The sequence below is a fragment of the Xiphophorus couchianus genome, chromosome 5, assembly GCF_001444195.1.
Source record: "Xiphophorus couchianus chromosome 5, X_couchianus-1.0, whole genome shotgun sequence".
NCBI lineage: Eukaryota > Metazoa > Chordata > Actinopteri > Cyprinodontiformes > Poeciliidae > Xiphophorus > Xiphophorus couchianus.
In genome coordinates this window covers 17,226,566-17,242,554 of record NC_040232.1, presented here as the reverse complement: position 1 = coordinate 17,242,554, position 15,989 = coordinate 17,226,566, and the positions used below count along the sequence as shown (strand labels likewise).

General features: G+C 37.4%; 1 protein-coding gene across 5 annotated transcripts in view; it reads left to right on the top strand.

Annotated features, from left to right (window-relative positions):
• LOC114145254 (potassium voltage-gated channel subfamily KQT member 5-like) overlaps positions 1–15,989 on the top strand; it is a 102,437-nt gene that overhangs the window by 60,156 nt on the left and 26,292 nt on the right. For all 5 annotated transcript variants that reach the window (XM_028018731.1, XM_028018734.1, XM_028018733.1 and 2 more), the window contains exon 2: positions 14,397–14,487. In XM_028018731.1, the coding sequence (XP_027874532.1) occupies positions 14,397–14,487 (91 nt within the window). The remainder of the gene's footprint in view (positions 1–14,396; positions 14,488–15,989) is intronic.

The following is a 15,989-nucleotide window of genomic DNA, read 5'->3' as shown; positions in this document are numbered from 1 at the left end:
CTGGCTTTGAAAAATACTTCAGCTGACATTAAAGCACGTATTATAACCTGCTTGTTACACTGGATTCTGCTGATTTGTGTCATCGAAGAGAACTTTTGCGTGCGGAAGTGTGCTATGGAGAGGGGTCATGTTGACAACTTCTCTTTGACATGAAACATGCAGCCAGAGCTCACTCGATTATGATTCGATTAGTTAATTCTACGAAGATGTGGAAAGTGAATTATGGGTGTATCTCATTCCGCACCACTAATGGATGGAAAATACCTCCATCTCCGACCTCAACCTCCCCACACCCTTTAACCAGAAACCGTCTCATAATTTCCAACTTGTGCATTCTGAAGTGAATAGATTTAGCATCTCAGATTTATTTTGTCTTTCCATTTGGCTTTCTCTGGCTGTCTCAGTTGTAATTTACTGCAAGGTTGTTATCGTTACTGTAACAAAAACAGCCAGCCCGTTCCTGTATTTATGGGTTTTATCTTCCTGACCCTCTGAGCGCCCGTCACTTTTGAAAGAATGCTTATTAAAAAACAATCTTTCGCCATAAAACGTCCCATCAAGCAGCTTTTTCTGCCCATCTGAAATACTGGAGGAGCCCTTTGAATGCGTCTTGAATTCTGATGTCACTTTGTGGTAGCTTGAAGTTCACATTACCTTGAACAGAAAAGTCAACAGTTTTTCCAGAGAACAGGGAGCATGATTATCTGGCACCTCAATTACTGTCTCCACAAAAACCAAGCGGCTCCCTCAGTCGCACGCATCGTTCGGAAGTGTGCCCACACTGTAAAACTGGCATAACAAATCCCTTTAACAGAGATGCAGAGGGCCCAGTAAAGAATGTGCTGTTCACCACACTGCGACAGAGCAGGAAGTTCACTGCTTTCCACACGGGTCCATAGAAAATGGGTTTCCTTTTAGCGGCAGCATGCAGTCAGGTGCATTTTGTTTTGTTTTTTTTTTCTTTTGTTTAATATCTGCTGTTAACAGTGAGAAAAGTGCTGAAAACCCTATTGTGAACGTTGTTTGAATTTGTGGGTATAGGTGAAGTACGTTTTTTAACAATAGCTGTGAAGAAGTCAAAAGTTTTTGATGATGACACAGTATCGGCCACAGAGAATACACCCTACCTCTCTGTTTAGTTTTCCTGTTCATATTTCTTTGTCACAATTGCTTTTATTTGGCTAAACACATTTTGTCCCTTCTCATCATGCCGGGTCTTAATAATGTGAATGCACCGCCTGCTATTATAGCTCTAGGTATGCTTTGGAAAGCCATTGTGCAGTGTACTTTCTCTTCTACAGAAAATGTTATGAAAAGGACCTGGGCATGCAGCTTACAATGCATTGTACTGAAATAAAGAGCAGGAGTGTATATGAAACTCCCTCATTGTGAATTATGCTGAGCAGTTGTGCTATATCATCATTGAATGCAGCTGAATGTATTCACAGAGATAAATATTTGTGGTGATATGGGATACAGAATGCTTCCTCATCTTTTTCAACCAGCTTTTTAACAGCGATCTATTGTGCAAAATTCTCTTTTTGCATGTTTTTATACTTCCATACATCTTTCTTTACGACTTGTAGGAATAGTTCAGGTGTTTGGCAATAAGTAAATCTTTTGTTAAGTGGAAATCAAGCTGCTGCAAAAACGCCCTGATTAAGTCAAATTTGGTGGGCATTGCGCCTCACCTAGCAAACACAGTCAACACCCATCACATTAAGACATAGCCTTACAGCAACTCATTCCGAAACTAGCTCAAAAATAGGCAAAACTGAGCAGATAAACTCTCATTATCTTACAATTATTTCCTGCAAAAAAATTAAATGAACATGTTAGTATAGCACAGATCTATCCTAACTTGTTCAAGGGGGCATGATAGGCCCTCTTTAATTCAATTTTGCTATGCTACTGTGATGCAAGAAATAATTTTTTTTCCTGTTTTATGTTCTTTCTTGTGTACTAAAAGTCATCTGAAATCTTTTGCCATTTCTCTGCTTTGCACTGCACTGTCTTCAAATATGCTTTAAGAGTGCAGTGCTTTAATATGCTTTAAATATGCTGTTAAAATCACTTCATCAGTCTGTCAGTGGACAGTGGAGCTGTGGTTTTATATCATCTTCTGTCAGCAGCTGCTTGTGGAGCTCCACAGACACTCAAAAAGCTGCTTATTATGTCCACCATCATTTGTTTGATTTATGTTCCAGTTCTTTGCCATGCTGTTTCAGTTGATCTGCAGATTCGACAGCTAGTGTTATCGCTGCTTTTTTTTTATTTTCAAGAAAGATTGATGAATACGATTCACTAGAATATCAAAATGCATGAAAGGGAAAGGGAAAGTCCTTACCCAACTCACTCTGGCAATGACCGACACATCAAAGAAGAAATATCAGCTTCTGAAACATTGGTGATTAAAGAAATTAATTTATAATTTATCAAGTCCTCCAGAAGTTGTTACCTTTATTACACCAATAGTAATGTTACTAGTAATAAAACAAAGCTCTAATCGGAATATACTGAAAATAACATGTGTTTAGTTTCCATGCCATATAGTTTTACACAGTTGTTTTTAATCTTCAGATGATAAAAGTATTGCATCAACAAGATTGGAGTTACTTAATGTATCAACTTAATATTGGTACTAAGTTTTTTACTGTAGTCTTTCTGTCTCTCCACTGTGCCTGAAAGTTATCTACGTACTTAAACCACAGGGATCCATCTCCAGCCTTGTTGATAACCATCTTGACTCTCATCCTCTCCCACCTTTGATCTTCATGTTTCCTCTGGTTTTCTTCTGCATGTAAGGCCTTGCTGCAAGCCCGCTGCTCCTCTGGGAAAAAAGCTGGTGTGTGAAGGCCTTCTGGATGGATCATTATCCATTCTCAGACCTTAAGGTGCTTTTAAGTTATGTTTTATTCTTTATGTATCTGAATTTACTTGCTAAAATGCAAAGTCAAAAAAAAGTTTGTATAAGATCAGAAATTTAATAAATAACAGATGAGATTGATGATGGGGTTCCCACTGTCTGGCGGTCAATCTTGGATGCCTTTAAGCCAACAGAATTTGGTGTTGCTTCATGCAGTGTTAATTTTAGCCTTCCTGTTTGTCCAGAAAATATGCAAGTGATATTTGTTTTACAAAGCTATCCCAAAGTACCCCACTGTCTGTGTATTTTGCGGGGCTTTGTAATGACTCCCGTTTCTTGATTCTGGACCATTTGAAGGATCAAAGGTCACAGGGATCCATTTAGACTAATCTTTGCCTTTAACACAATTTTCCACCAGAATCTTTAAATACTCTAAATGTGTTCTATTCTGTTGGACCGTACTGTAGGATTGCTTTCAATCTTTCTCTATGAAACATGGTTTCATTTAGAGCCTCACAATATATTGAATTCCATCCATCACTACAGTATCAATGTGCAATAGGTTGATTTCACAGAAAATCAACCTATTGCACATAGGTTGTGTGGGCATCAAGAGCACCGAAGGCCCATCCGACTGGACACATTTATCATTTGTATTTACATGCTTACACAAATACTATATTAGCCAATCAAAATACATATTTTAGTCCTTTGTGTACATCTTGAACATGGAAAAGAAAGAAATGGAAAATGTGGTATTAGATCAATCAATAAGAGTCTTGGAATGTTAAAAAGCTGTGCTGTAATTTCACATTTTGTCTAATATTGTGCAGCCCTGAATGATCTATTTTCATTGATGGATTGATGGCTGGGTCTTCGACTACAATTCTCTAGAGACACTACCTGGTAATATTTACTGCTGTTTCTAGACACCGGAATCAAATGACTAGCTCATTCACTGGTCTCTGCAGATATTGATGGCATGTTGAAGAGATAGCACAGCCATTTGGTTTGTGTGTGTTACAGATCACACAAATCAATTATAGCAAAATGTATTTTGTCAATTATTTTATTTATTGATTGATTAAAACATAGGAAACACAAAAGTTTCCTATGTTACACAGTGAGACAAACTTAGCCTAAGTTAGTGTCGATTTGGTAACAAAATTAATACACTAAAAACATGCAGACGTTAAACGTAAAAAGGCAGACTGAATGAAAAGCTGTCTTCCTGTTTTTTGGTGTTTGATTAATTTTATTCGTTTTTCCACTGCAAACACAGACCATTTTCATTCTCTATGTTATCAGCCTCAATGCTCATTATCATCCAAATTTAGACTGCAAAAGGATGGATGCTCGATGTCAGCCCATCGACCAGTCCACCCATCGCTGCTGATTGATGGGGTGCTTACCATTTTCAGGTCACAAGGGTTCGTTTGAATGGACCTAAGTATAAGCGAATTTGCAGTAGAGTTTCTGACTCCAGTGATGTTTTTAAACTCCTAAATCTAATGTGTGCAGTGTTTGAGTCCATGTCTTTTTTGATGAGAGAGGTACATGGTTTCCTTTACATCACTAAAGTTTGATGCAGAGAGGCAGTTAAAATTGTCATTTTTCTTTACTTTGTTGATCCTTTTAAAATATTTTTAGCTGCAACAATACTGAATTGAAGCCACCTTCAATTTGCTGATTCCCTGTTCAAAGACAGTGTACTGTGAACTGAGGGCATTGCTCTGTGGGTGTGGTAGCTCCGCTGATTATCCAGAGCACCATCTGGACAGGTGATTCAAGACCTAAAAGTATTTGTTTTTCCATAACTTGGTGAGGTTGGCCCAGGACAATGCTTTACTCCTCTGTTTGATGGTACACTGTCATATTAATGCATCTTTTGAATTTCAGCTGCTTCCAGCCTCAATAAGTCTCTGTCTGGGCGCCTCATTATCCCCTGACCTGGCATCATTAATTCTTGTTTGCTCAGAAAGAGATTGGATGTAGAAGTAGGTCAGAGCCTAAGGGTGTAGGTATTGATGCATTAGACAAATACCATTGATCAATGAGTCAAGTCCTGGAAAAGAAAAAACTGTAAGATAAATTCCTTGTAGACATTATCAGGTGTAAAATAGTATCAATAGGGTTGGAAGTGACTCTGATACACCCATGTCATTGATTGTTCTGGATCATATTTACTCCAAAAAAGGAATAATAAAAACTGCAAGAGGAATACTTGAGCAGTGTGTAAGAATGGTCTTATCACAGTGGACTTATTTTTCTATTTTGCACCTCACTCCTGGACTATATGTAGAGTAGTGAACATAAGGCCCAAAATGAAATAAGAAAAGTAAAGATGAAGACTTCATGCCAAAAAGTGACTTCCACTGTCTTTGTAGCAGTAAACTTTACATTTGAGATGTTTTGTTTCTATAAACAATATGCAAACCAGGAGTGCATCAAGTGCAACAGATACTTCCTAGATAACAAGTCTTGATATTTCACAAAATATGGTTCAGTTGTTTATTCTTAGACCGTGGTAAAACGTTAGATATGCCAACAAACACATAACAGTTTTACAAATATGAGACGTGAGTTTCTGTTAGAAACTGTTTTTATGTTATTTTTTTATTTAACAAACTCAGTGAAATCACCAGGTAAACTAAAGATGACAATTTTTAGAGGTTGTGAAAGATGTTTTCTCCCTTACAGATTATTGTTTATCATACCAAATTACTCTTTTTAATTTATTTATTTATTTATCTGGTTAAAACATTTTGAAACCAACCTAGTCTTACATAAGAATGTAATTCCTCCTTTATAAAATCATCAGTCAACTGAAATTAACCACTTTCTTTGAATTAAATTTCTCTATTAATGGCCAAGCCTTTTTACTGAAGCAGAAAACAGTTAAATAAAACTTCTGGCAGCATTTCAGACAGCTTCAAGGAACAGTGGGGAACCTTTCCGGAAGTGGTTGGCTTAACAAAATTATTCCAATAGCGCATCAACAACTCATCGAAGAGGTCAAAAAAGAAGCCAGAGGAACATCTGAAGCACAGAAAACCTCCAACTATTAGAGTGTCCCAAGATGAAACCCTCTGCTTACCAAAAAGAACACAATGTATATAAAGACTGTAATGTAAAAGTACATCTTAAATTTCTTTAAGATTTTGATAACCCCCAAGACTTCTGGGAAAACAGTCTGTGGACTGACAAGATGAAATGGGAAATTTTAAATAATTTTATATTTGCCAAAAATATTTCCAAAAATATAATTTTATCTTCTTTGTAATAAAGAGTTATATAGTTAAATCTGCAACATTATTTCTCCCTCATTTGTAGTCATGCCAACATACAGTAGTTACAGTAAATGCAGGATGGTAATTGACACTATGCAGAGCTTCATAAACAGTGGGACGCTGCCTTTATGAAGTGTAAATTGTTAAGTTCCTCCCCTTTACTTTCCATTACTACTTCTCCTGAAGCTCTGCTGATGGACTTTTAATTTGCTCAGCGTCTCTGGTTCCTCGATGTGAGAGAACAGACACATTAAACTACCACCATGCTGCTTTATGAGTTTGCACTCGTGTGGGATTATTTGGGTAAATTCTTCTTTTCTTCATTTTACAGGATTTTATCGTTTTACTGAATTTTGTTGTGGTCTGTTGGATGTGCCGATTTCAAATAGCTGAGCATTGTGGGTGGTCTCACTGGTTTTATCTTCTGGTAGCGCCTTCATATTTAGCTTTTGTAATAGAGCTTCATTTCACAGCTCAGGGGATTACATGTGTGCCCTCACACAGGCTCCTCTTGTTTGGTGTTTCTTTTTTGGGATTTGGGTTGTCGTGTAAAGAGAAGCGCTAACACATTGCCGCAAGCTATGTACTTGCTATGTGTATTTCCTCACACTTTACATTTTAAGATTTCAGTATATCAGTAAAACGTTTGGGCACAAAAAAGAGTAATTAAAAAAAGGCTTCACTTGCGTCAACCACTTGTGACCGGGGATCACATATGTACTATTCGGGAATTGCACAGGGCAGCTGCAAAAAATGTGTCCTGGGGCCTCAAATGGCCCCGGGGCCACACTTTGAACACAAATGTCTTAGATTATTTAAGCAAAAGTAATCTAATCTAGATGCAGAAGGAAAAAATAAGATGAAATATAAATTTTCCTTGCTTGTCTTCTTCAGCATTGATTTAAATAATTTAAAACTTCCCACTGTTCCTCCACACTCTGTGACCTTAATTTACAAATAAAATGGAAAATTAACTGTCATCTAAAAGAGGACTTTGGACACTGACTAACTAATTATTTTTTTTTACCTTTTAGCCCTGGTAAAATGCCTCTGATGTATTATTTAAGTGTGGTTTAACACAAGGAATGCAGAAGATGTAGCCCATGTCCTGGATACAGCTGTTCATAGCTCTTGAAGCTCTGACTCCAGCTGCAGCCCATGTTTATTCCAAACTCAAATGAAATTTGTAACAACACATTAAACATGCCATGCTTTAAAATCGTTTAGTCAATTTAACACTTTGAAATAGTCACAATGGTGGAAAACACATCTCCAGTGCCAATCTTACAAAGTTAATCATGCAGTGGCTACAAAAAAGAAATCAGGAAGATGGCTACATATACGCAAGAAAAATTACATATTTGAGTATTTTATTGACCTTACATTTTGGCATACTTCCATAAAGTAGCTGTTTATGCAATGCATAAAAAACACTCTGAGATCAGTGTCTTTTGGGCCTTAAACTGAACCAGATAAAGCCAATGGGATAACTCATTAAAATGTTGCATTTGCATCTGATTTGCATCTGAGAACAAAGTAGGGATATTATCATGTTCTGAGAACCTTTATTTACATAATGTGCTTACAGCTATTCTAACCTTTCAGCTCCATTCAGCAGCAGGCCTGTTGCAGATAAATGATGTAAAACTATCTAGATATGGATAACTGCAGTCACCTCCTCACATGACATGCAGCCTCCAACTTTGAAATCAAACGAAGTGGCTCCTAATTAGCATGCTTTACCCTTATTAAACTAGACAGGAATGCCAAACATGCACATGCAAACCTGTCAGCAGTTAGCTGGAAGCACCGCAGCCACTGCTAAACTAACACATCTCTAATCATTCTGTCTGTTGTGTTCAGAGAAGAAAGGTGGCTACATACTCCCAAATCAGCAGCTGTAATTATGGAGTTTCAAAGTAATCTCTTGAAATGAGATGCTTGAATAATACAGTAGCATCAGACTGTATGCTCTCTGGATACAAATAGGTCTCTCTTACCTTTTAATCTTTATTTTCCTAACCTATGTGATTTATATATTTTTTGCAGTAAACATTAGGGCAAATAGTTTACTATGAAATGATTTTTTCTGCAGAATACTATACTTTTTTCTATATAATGTAGTACAACTACTGTAAGTTGGTACTAACTGCTTAATCGGTTGGGCTGGCTGCTCAGGTAGCTAGCCTGCAGTCTTCTGCTTAATAAACATGCAAACTGTAGTTTAAATGTAAGATTAGCTTATAATGTGGCACATCTTTAGCTTACACAGAATGACTATTTTTTGCTTTATAGGTGCAGGTCCCTACCAGCACAGCAATTAGATGTATAAAGCTTTCACCTTCTGACATGAGTTTGGTTTGAGTGTTTAATACCTGTCACTAAAGTAATTACCTCTGCTACAGGTTTAGTTTTAACCATTTGAAATCTAATTTTGAGGCAGATCTTTCCTGTAGTCCATCCTGAAAAACTTGGTAGTTAAGTGTGTTGTGTGGACACCTGAGTGCAGGAGCCGTCCTTATAGATGGAGCTGTCACTCAAAGACTTTCTTTGGAATCTCACTAAAAGCACTCGAAACCAAAGAAATATTACAAAAATTGCCCAAGCATTTTAAAATCTCTATCCACTTCGACACCCAACGGAGTCTTTTTTTCTACTGTCACCACATGTCTGCAAAGTTAACGACTTGATGCAATCAGCTCCCCATCATCATCACATGGTTTATCTAGAGCTGCCATTTTTTTTCCCAGATGAAAAACCTTTTCAACACTCTTAAGATTTCTTTCCACTGCATTGTGTTATAACTTGAATCTGAATGCATGTTACCAAATTTAAGTTTATCATTATAACAGGATTGATTTGATTATATATTTCAGGATTTAAATTTTATCTGTTTACCTTTCAAAGTCAAGTGTTCAGAGCTGCAGCCTCCATCTGAGCTCCCGTCCCACAGAGCACCTCTCCCCCGAGCCTCCACCACTCGGCTCCATCAGACTAGTGGCAGCGGCAATTAGAAAACACCTGGTGGAACTGCTATTCTGCTGCGCTCTTCATTTGAACTACTTCTGAGTTCAATGCTCCTTAGAATGATGTAATGTTGTAAACAGCATCATTGTTGTGATGAGAAGCTCAACAGTGTCTGCCAGAAAGGGTTGGAGGATATTTAAGAGACAGAAGTCAATTTCAAGGCGTCTGTCATTGTCATAATAACTCAAGGTAACAGTTACTTGATTGTACTTTAAAAAGAAACACTACTTTTTTTTTTTTAGGAAGGGGACCCTGAATGACATTGTCTTGGTCAGTTCGACTACATTCACCAGTGTGTTTTTTTTTTCTCAGGAATTTAACGTAAAATATTTAATGGTTAATAGAAACTGAGGAGATCTTTCATGAAAATAACATATGATTCTTCTCATCAGTTCTTTAGTGCACTGAAATCAGACTTGGATGCATGATTAAATCTATGTAGAATATTAATAGTTTTATGTGAATAAGCTTATCATTTTAAATACAAAATATATTACATGATTACTCATCATATCATTACATATATTTATAGAAACAAAACTAGCAATCTTTAACAAAAATGCACACAATTACTCATTATAGATGAAGGGCAGGTTTGCAGAGACTGATGAAAAGGTGAATGAGGAACAGATTGAACACCATGGTTGTACGGAATGATTTTTGAGGTTGTTGCATTTAGCTGACCTATTGTGAAGGTCATCAAAAAAAATTGTTTGTGCAAAATTAATCTATGGTTTGTAGCACGTGTATTCATTCTCCGTATTTTGTACTGTTATGCTTTGTAGATGGAGGACCTAGGGTTTATGGCAAAAGTCAGAGTACAATCTGAATAGGTCACCACTCTATCATAGGTTCACCAGGTGCATGCACACACCAAGTCTGGTCTGAATATGGCAGGCCTCTTATTATGGGTAAAAGAAAAATCCCTAAGCAGTATGGCAGCCCTGCATTACAAAGCAGAGTATCTCTAGAACATGTACAAAATATTTATTGTGACTGTTATTTCTATTGTAGGCACAGGAGGAAAACTCTAATGCTGAGTTTTCTGTTCAGATGTGTCTCAGCAGTCATTATTTTTAAAGCCCGTATGCGTTGTCATTTTTTTCCTGAGCACATTGCACAACAAAAGCTTCACACAACAAACAAACAGACCCACAAGGCTCTTCTTAAACACTTCACTGTATCAAGAGTCAGATATCATAAAAATCTGTCTTTGAGCTGACTCTGCAAGTTCATTTTAACGCATCTAATCCTCCAAACACACTCGGTTCGTCTCGCTCTCCCTCGATGCTCCCCACCGTCTGAGAAGCGTAACATCAGTCTTATGGGGAATGAGACATATAATGTGAGCCCCTGATCCAACCCACTCACTCCCGCTGCTTGACTGAACACACTTTGCATCCTCTGCTTTTTCTCAGAGCCCACTCAGGTGCATTATGGAAATGTCTTCTGTCATCTTCGGTGTTGCAAAAGCTTCCTCTGGGATATATACAGTTGCAGCTCTGTGTCAGCATTGCAGGTACAGCAAGTGACTGCATCTGAAGAGCAGACATTAGTGATTAAATAGCTATTCAACAGTTCAGGACACATCACTGACAGGTCTTCCTTTCCCTCAGTGATGCTCAGAATGTTCTGTTGAAGCCTGTTGAAGATTGAGTTGACCAACACTGTTCCACAATAAAGAACTCTCCATTTGAGATGATGACTTACTGAATGTATGGCTGTTGCTTCCTGCTCCTGATCACAATCATCTCGAGAGAACAACTGAGATTTGTTTAGATCTCCTGTAATGTTTTGTTGTTGTTTGCTGTAAGGTTTAAGGTCATGATTATATTTAACTCCATGGGCCTGTTTGGATCATAGTTAGCATGCATTCATGAAGATTTATATATAAATGACACACTTTACAACAACAACTGACAGTAGTCATAGATGACCTTCCAGTTGTAGCATGCAATTTAAAGCCATAACAGAAGAAGATTGCCATGCAAAGCATAGTTTTGTTAATATTGCTATTTTATTATGCATTTTTTTTCACATTTTCTTTAGAATAAAATAAATGTTGTACCAGTTGGTTTGAAAAATTTTATTGATTTCTTATCTAAACATGGGCTACAGTTGTTTTTGGTTTCAGGACCATGGACAGCTTCAGATTGATACACCTGCATGTCATTTTTCCGAGCAGCTCCTTCTGGGATCATGTAATGAAAGGGAACCAGTCATTCTAGCGTCATCGGTCTATTAGTGTGTTCTGACCTAATTAACCTGAAAATGAAGCAGGTTGCATGGATTTTGTTGCTGTTACTTTAGTTAGGATAAATCCTTCCTTTTATGCTGTTGACCATAATGATGAGGCAGATTTAAAGGGTCCTGGTCTTTTTTGAGACTTTTTTTACTCCCTTCTTGCACATTTCTTCAAATTGTATCATCCCAGTCAGGGTAAGATTATGCAACAGCTGAACAAAGCAAAAATACAAGCACGCACATGTAAAAATGACACTCTGCTCTTTGTTTATACACCAGCTGCTTGTTCAGCATGGCTCCTGACGAGGCAGTGAACCATGAGCTGTGTGTACTTACATCATTGTCCAAAATCATATTTTCTCTTGTCGTGTTTTTGGTAGCCGTGGGGATGTGAGAACGTACAGTTGCCACCATAAAAGGCTGAGTGAAATGAGCTATTTGCTCTCTCTGAGTCACACACGTTAGGGCCAGAATTTTATAACTTTAATTTTTATTTCAGTCAATTAAATACATAGATTAAAAGTTTTAACATAATTAATTATATGTTTTATTTACTGACAAAGGTTCCGGCTAGATAAAAAAAACATGTTGCAGCAACAAGCACCGATGTCCCCAAGAGCATCCACAATCCACATTTCTAAAATAGTATTATTTCAAAGAAGCACTTGAATGATTAGGGCAGCAACTGAAAGGTGAATAACTTTCAATATATTGGCAGCAAAAAGTGAATTGAAGGTGTCATATATATATACATATATATATATATATATATATATATATATATATATATATATATATATATATATATATATATACAGAAACTTCACAGAGGCAGATATTAAGGAGGCTGTCATCCTTAGATTGTGTCAAGTAGCTTTTTTTTATAACATGTTTTATACATTGCTAGAAAAAAGGTAAAATCAAACCAAATAAATTAAAAAATAAAAAGATTAGGCGTGCACCACTCAACAAAACAAGATTAGAAGAGAGAAATTATGTTATAATTTGAATTGAAACAAAGACAAAGTAATGATGATGAGGCCGGTTGTCTAGCCTCTACAGGTCCTTCTGTGTAAACATAGACAGCAACAGAGGTGCTTGCCCTATGTCTGCCCATCAAATTTAAAATGGTTCAAGTAAAAAAAAAAAAAAAAGCTATAGCATTGTGTGGACAAGCTCAAAAGTTTTTCCAACTCACTTTGCAGAGAATTCTCTTAAAATATGCAGACGGGAGTAGCACTTGAGATTTATGCATTTGTCCTATTGTGAGTGAATATGTGATAGGAGAGGTGTAGGTGAGTGGGTCTAGGGACAGATGTTCATGTTGTGTTTGCCAGAACCTGTCTGTGTGACTGTGCGTGTGCGAGCAGCAATAAATCCAGCTATTGCTTGTTGGAAACTAAAGAATGGTCCCTCTATTATAAGACAGAGTGAGATACTCCACACTAATCACGCCGTCTCCGAGCATCGCAATGAACCAGACCAAAGCCGTCTGAACATGCTCATTCGTGGGATTAATTAGCAAACTTCAATGAGTACCTAATGATGTTGTCAAAGAGCTTTTCAATGGTTCTTTCCCTACTTCTACAGTAAATGTGCACTGAAAGTGGAGGCACGAGTTTGGCTGTGGATGGAGGGAGTTGATTGTCACTCTGTAATTTTCGGTCTGACAACCTTGTAAGTGCGAGAGGCGTAGGTGTGCCAGTGACAAGGAGCTTGCTTTCAGCTGACAACCCCACAATGCCTGTCACCCAATGTTTCCCACCAGTCACATTCGCATTATTCAAATCTTTGGAAATGTCAACAGAGCAAACTTCCAACTTTTGGAGCTGCATGCTTTTATTTCAATTTGAAGACCCAAGAGATCTGCAAACCTGTTATAGAGCAGCAACAGGAAATCTACATACATAACTGTGAAAAATATAGACCTCTATTTGGAGTATTTGTAAGTGAGGACAAGGTTTGATAGCCACAGCTTTAGATTGTATCATTTGGTTTTGGACACAGACCCTTGCTGTACATTCACCATCCTCAACCAAGAACCATTGAACTGGACATACTCTGTGTTTGTCAGACATTGTGGTGAACAACTTCCTGGTGTCTGTGTGAGTACAGATGTGCTGAATGACAGGCTGTATTATCAGCAGAACTGATGGTGTTTTAAAAAAAAGAAACAGTTTCAGAGGTTAATGAACAGTCTGCTCCAGCAAAGATATGTGATTCCCTCTAATATCAAAGCACAATTTTAGGATAATTTAGCAAAACGCTGACTGAACTTTAATCACAGTTTGGTGCTGGCCCATTTTAATGGAGCTGTTGTCAAAGAGAGTAATACGTTTTTATATTATTATCAAAGATTTGCCACCCTGATATAATTTTCTTGGCTTATGAAGGAAAAAGCCTGTAGCAAGAGGTGTATAATAAACAAACACAAATGGTTAAAATCTAATTAGGAATCAGCACTGACTTTTTAACTAAATATCACAAAAGGTCATGCTCATTGTTGATCCAAAGATCAGTATTAGAACTCAGGGAGTTCATATAAAGATTTAAAGGTTTAAAAAAACAGAATAGATGTGATGTTTGTTAATATATCTCTTGCAAGAAAAAGGAAAAACATTCTGAGTATGGAAATGGTCAGAAGCTACTTACTTTTCAGTAGCTACAGTTTCACTGTTTGCTTCTCTCCAGTCATGTTGCACAAACAAGCATGATTAGGTTGATATCTCGGGGAAATTGGAAAGTAGTCTGGCTCATGGTTCACTGCAGACAGGAAATAAGTTCTGTGATTTCACTGGTAGGCTCTTGGGGTTCTGCTTTTTCTCAACACAGCAACGACTTCAGAAATTTGTCTCAGAGGGACACGCAGAGACCAATCACATTTCAGTGTCGCATCCTATAGGAGTTCGGAGGTCTCTAATCTCATTGATGTCACTTTGTTTAACTCTAATTGTTTGTGTTTTGTTCAGGTTCATCTTGGTATTCACCTGCCTGGTCCTTTCTGTGTTCTCAACCATCCCGGCTCATCAGGACATCTCCTCCAACTGCCTACTCATTCTGGTAAGAAAACCTTGAACCAGAAAAAATCTCAGTCATTCTTCTGAGCTGATCACACAGGAGTTTAAACATTAAACTGTCTGGAGCGGGATAATGGCCAATGCTGAGGGCTCTTCTCATTTCTCTAATATGCAAATCCCTAGCCCTTTAGCAGAGTCTGTGGACTGGAATAAGGATGTCACAACAGCTATTCAAGTCCACTCATGTGACAATGTTTACACTTGACTCAGAAATGTATGCCAAACATATAAAGCTCAGTTTAAAAGTCAACTTAAAGTTCTTATATTAATTATGTTCTTTTTTTTTCTGGAAATTTTGCATCATATTAATTCTTCAAAAAAAGTTTCTAATTTTTAGGAGAACATTTCTTAAGGTAATTTTAATTTTCATTTAATCTTTAAAAAGTATTTACACATTGGGTTTTTTTTACATTTTTCTTCTCGCAGTTGTCAAAAAGTTTGAAAACCAATGCTCTACATCAGGCCTGTATGACTGTAACACCCTGACCACAGAGTGCACAGAGCAGACCAAACTCTTCCCCACAGTAAAAATATAAGTACATTTGTTTTTCATGTCCTGAGCTACCATGCCCTCCATAAGCCACTGTTCACTGCAGTTAATATCAGTGCAATTGGCTGTTCTCAGTTTCATTGTTAATATTAAATAACCTTTCTCAGTTTTCCTTTTTGTAGAAAATAGTGACCATGACTTAGTTCCATGACAAATAAGTGAGAAACAATTTGAAAGCCTTATTAATTAACTGTGCAATTTTTTTGTATTAACCCTATTTTCATTTTCTGTTTGACAAACCTTTGGCTGTCAACAGAGTCTAGACTGGCTAAATAAATGCTAACAGTATCTCTCCAAGCATCTGTCTAGACAAAGTCATCAAGGTGAAACTCAATGCCACATTTGTTCACCTGTCCCTAATTTATTTTGGCCTCAAACTTTCAAACCCTCAATTATAGATTCTTTAAGTACCCATAACACCAAATGGAGCTCATTCGGTGTTATGAGAAAGAGATTTAAGAAGAACAGACTGAGCCAACGGTGGGCACAGGCGCAAAAATGCTTTTAAAAGTCTCCTAAAATGATTTTACATTTGTGGTGTTTTTTTTCTTCTTTGAAAAGCCTCTAGCAGAAAGAAAAGGTCACTCTTTTGTACACTGCAGCAATTCCTGCAGACAATTGCCCCTGCAGCTGTTGCTACCATTTCACAAAGTGCACCCCACTAATTGCATCAGTGTTACATCTAATGGAAGCAGAAGCAGTGTGTGTGCATTAACAGAGGACCTACCTTAGTCATTATCACACAAAAAGCTCTCTGCACCTGGTGACAAACAATAAGGCAATAATGAGGCAGAATGTGTGATGAATCCACAAAATAACAAGCAAAGCTTGAAACGCAAATATGTTCTTGGGAGACTAAATATCACAACCTCTTTTTAAAAAACTAACCAAAGGAAGATGAAGGTTGTTAATGTCGCCCTTCCTCCACTTCATGG